This window comes from Austrofundulus limnaeus, unplaced genomic scaffold, assembly GCF_001266775.1.
Source record: "Austrofundulus limnaeus strain Quisiro unplaced genomic scaffold, Austrofundulus_limnaeus-1.0 Scaffold2130, whole genome shotgun sequence".
In the NCBI taxonomy this organism is placed as follows: domain Eukaryota; kingdom Metazoa; phylum Chordata; class Actinopteri; order Cyprinodontiformes; family Rivulidae; genus Austrofundulus; species Austrofundulus limnaeus.
In genome coordinates, this window is record NW_013954532.1 from 14,926 (window position 1) to 19,434 (window position 4,509).

General features: G+C 38.6%; 1 protein-coding gene across 3 annotated transcripts in view; it reads right to left on the reverse strand.

Annotated features, from left to right (window-relative positions):
* Positions 1-4,509, reverse strand: part of LOC106537099 (collagen alpha-1(XXII) chain) — a gene marked incomplete at its 3' end in the record, with an annotated part of 27,776 nt that overhangs the window by 11,539 nt on the left and 11,728 nt on the right. For 2 of the 3 annotated variants that reach the window (XM_014034468.1, XM_014034467.1), the window contains 1 exon segment: positions 2,829-2,945. In XM_014034468.1, the coding sequence (XP_013889922.1) occupies positions 2,829-2,945 (117 nt within the window). 3 annotated transcript variants of the gene reach the window in all.

Genomic DNA, 4,509 nt, shown 5'->3' on the forward strand with positions numbered 1-4,509 from the left:
TATATATATACTGTAGTATTTATATGGTTAAATATAAAACATAAAACAGACAGGAGGAAAGGAAATCGACAGATAGAGTTTGTTTGAGCCACATGCTAATAAAATATGCAGACAAAAGTGTTTGCGTTGGAATTATGCTCATGCAAAGTAAACATCACAGATCAGGTCACTTACCTTCTCACCTCTGTCAGCTTTGACAGAGTTTATATTGCCCTGCAAATAATTAATCARTAAGGATCAATTATTATCGAGGCTGGCAGAGAAGCTGAACACATGGAAGGTGTAAAATTTGAAAGGACATGCGTGTGATAAAATATGATAAAATAACGCGGTTGAAGTGGATAAAGTAAGGAGTTCTTGTGTCTTGTTGAGCATTGCTTTTGGTTTTTCTTTACTTTGTGAATGAAGGTTTCACTGTTCTGGGTTTGGGGTCCTCCTTTTCACCTGGTGACTGGCTGGAGTCCTGTTTGGCTTTTCTTGTCTGCTTTGAGAAAATGCACTGAGGGAAACCCTTCATTTACTTAAATTAAATGTAAAGAAAACAAAGTAAATACACTACTTTTATTAAATTTGGTTGACTGAAAACAGCTTACATATTTTTGCTATTAAATCCATTGTATCTATTTTTAGTGTATTCTATAATTTTTCCATTTGTTTTTTTTTTTTTTTTTCAAAATATATCAAAGCATTCAGTTTACGAAGGACCCTCCTGGTGGGTTGATTGATCGATCGATCTATGGATTCATTCATTCATCTRTAAACAATTGACATATTAAACATTTCAGACTAAGTTTCTACCTTGTAAGCACAATGATGTATTGTAAACACGTATGTCACATATAATATTGTASTGCAGCATTATACATATCCACAACTATCAAAGGGAGCCTTATTGTAAAGTGTAAAACTGTACACTRTTTATAAGGCTCCTTCATGACATTTATACACGTTTATTAGTCATTACTGTTTTAAACTTTACAATACGGCTCCCTTTGATAATCATGGATATGTATAATGCAGTAATACAGTACAATATTACATATGAAATATGTGTTTCCATATCATTATTGTGCGTACAAAGTAGTAACCTACACAGTAAAATATTTTATGCAGAGTTAATAAGGTCCACTGTGGTGACAAGTCAACCCTGAATCTCGTGCTTTTCAACACTGCATTAATTAAGTCATTGATGGTTAACACTGGAGGTTCGTAGACCTCCTATGAGTGTTATTTTAACACTCGATTGTGTTGGTTATTTACTCTTTTGCTGTGAAGCACTTTTTTAAAGGGTTTGACCCCTTTAAACAAAGGGTGACTTTGATATTCTTCTAACATAGAAATRTCCACACTGCACTGCTGATGACCTTGTGAGTTCAGTGATGACCCCTRCATGGACCAAATGTTCAACGGCACATTTGTACCATTTGAAGTGGTTCAAGTTCAACTTGCATTAACACTTTAGGAATTAAACATTTAGCCTTTTTTTAACAACAATCATTCCATAATATGTTTTCATGCTTCGATTTAGCAACAATACATGTATCTGTATCCAACTGTTCAATACAGTGCTTTAGGTTCAATACGCACTATGTATCAATACAGATATTTAAAATTTATTTTATCAACTTGTCTTCTGAAGATGCTCTGTGTTGAAGGATCAGTGGATCTGTGTTCGACTACTCCACCTAGGCTGTATTTTTGAGCACAGATCCACTGAGAAACTTGCTGTTTCAGCAAAATTTAATTTAAAAACTGTACTTTTGAGGTTAAACAAATGTTCATAATTAATTCCAATAAATAAAAATTAAGAAGGGCATGGGAATTTATCTTTTTTGTATCGAAAAAATATCGAACCGTAAGACTAAAGACTCGAACCAAATCATGAATTTTCTGTATTGTTGCAGCTCTAATATTTCTCTTATAGAAACACGTTCCTTCAGTTCCTTCAAAAAATGTCCTCTTTAAAACCTGTTTAGCATCCAGGCTCTATTTAGTCATTTTTGACTTCTGGCTTTTAGCTGATGTTCTGTCACTCAAGCTYTGGGCTTACTGCTATGCTTAGGCATCTGCTGCTTTTGGCTCTTTTTAGCTTTTTATCAAGTCTTTTGACACTTGGGCCTAGACATTTGATGCTTCAGAGCTTTTAGTTAGGCTCATGCTACTTTTAGCCAGCCTTTTTCTACCCTTTTTTTGAGGGGTTCTGTGTAATTTTGTACAGCGTCTTGAGCTGCTTTGAAGGGTGCTTTATAAATAAATAAAACTTAAACTTGGACTTCTGGTACTTTTGTTTTTTTGCTAGTCGCTACATTTAGCTAACATTTAGCTCAATTTAGTTTTGCATCATTATTTTGTTTCTTTTAATTATTGTTTTCTGTTCGATTTAGCTCTGACAACTTTTCTTCGCCAAATTTCAGTACTCAGCATTCACTTTGCATTTATTTAGAGGATGCAATTGCTCTAATTTTCAGCGTTCTTTTGATATTAGAAGATACAAACATGTGAATGTGGACAGTTTAAGGTTTCATACAGTTTCTCCTTTTTCCCCTTTGATGCCTGCTGGTCCGATGGCACCTTTAGGGCCAATGTCACCCTGCAAACGGAGGCATATACAGAAAAATAATATAAATCTGACACACGTAAGCCTGTCTAATACACAAAAATATTGCAAAGGTAGATGACCTTTTCACCCTTTGAACCTGCTGCACCAGGTAAACCGACGTCTCCCTGTGAAAAATTAAAGTACATTTGTCTTCTGAAAGCCATTAAAGAAAGGCTTCCTGCTGAAATACTGAACAAACAGACAGAAAATAAACGTGGAGAGGATTTACCTTTTTCCCCTCMGGGCAGGAACAGTTTGTTTCAGGGCCTCTTTTCTGCTCTGCAGCAGTCGGCGTCGGAGTGGGAATTTCCACTGGAGGAGCTTCTGTCACAACTTTCTTAGAGCACTGAAATTACAAAATCTATTTTAAAAAGCTTGAACAATGTACGAGTGTTAAATTCCTCTAACATTTTATTATTTTCGTTTTCTACATGAACTTTACAAACTTTACACTGTATTTCTCTTTAATGTTTATCAGTTAATAAATCTACGGGACTGTTAGCTCTTAGAACAAGGAGCTCCCAACTGTGGCCCTGGAGCCACATGCGGTTCTTCAGTCGTTCTCAATGACTCCTTTTAACTTTAAATAACACAAACCACGGTCAAATTTAACAAAATTAGTACCTTTAAAGAATGACCTGTTTTTTTTAACAACATAGCAGAATCTTCAGCAGAACTACAGTAATGAAACGGACTGGGTTGCTTGTGTGGACTCAGCACTCATATCTTCCCTTTTTTAGAACCAGAATTAGCGTTCCATGAATTAACTTTTCACTAGAATGTGTTTAAAATCGATAAATTATATTGTTAAAAAAAGGTTCAGTAGCTCTTTGTTTTATTTACTCAAATTTCTAACTGATAGTGTAGTCATTCAAATCCACCAGATTAAATGTGCAAAGATCAGAGAGGAAGCTGGACCCAGAAAAGCAGGCAGACTTGGAGGATCAAACAAATTATTTGTTAATGTAACTGCCGTTGTGGCGGTAAAATGAGAGTATAAACATGAGCACACGGGAGGGAGACCAGAGCTGAATCACACAACAAACGGACAATGAAACGGTGATTGAACTGAGTGAGGGATGAGATGAGAATGTAACACACAGGATGAACACCAGAAGGAGACAGACCACAAGACAACAGATCCGAACAGTAAACCACCCCTAACGACTGTCTCCAGACAATGAACCCAAAAACAAAAACATGGGAGGGTTGAGAGGTAAAACCAACAGGACAGAGGGCAAGAGACAAAGACCACAGGGAACACAAGACCGGGAGGAATAAACAGGACAGAAAAAAGTACAAAACTAAATGCAAAGAACCAAAACCGACAGAAAGAACTTGGGAAMAACTAAATCTAACAGTAGTCTTAAGGAGAGACTAGCAACAGGAGTGTTCAGGTGGGCAGGCAAGAGATAGGTCAAGGCAAAAACGGGAACTCAGGAGGCTGGCCAGGGGACAGACTGAAGCGGGGCAGAATCTCTGAAGGACCCAGCTGAGATGAGGTTGGGGCTCTCAAGGTYGACTCGGGGTCCAGTCGAAGCAGAACAGAAACTCAGAAGGGCAGCCCTGGACCTGTCAGGCCAGAATCAAGGGAATCTCTGGGACAGGTGTAGACTCTGGATACTTGGGGACAGGTGTAGACTTGGAGGTAGACTCGGGATACTTGGAGGTAGGCTCTGGAACAATCGGACCCAAGGACTCTGGATCAGTCAGACTCAGGGACTCTGGAACAGTCGTACCCGGGGACTCTGGAACAGTCGGACTCAGGGACTCTGGAACAGTCGTACCCGAGGACTCTGGAACAGTCGAACCCGGGGACTCTGGAACAGTCGAACCCGGGGACTCTGGAACAGTCGAACCCGGGGACTCTGGAACAGTCGAACCCGGACACTCTGGAACAGTCGAACCCG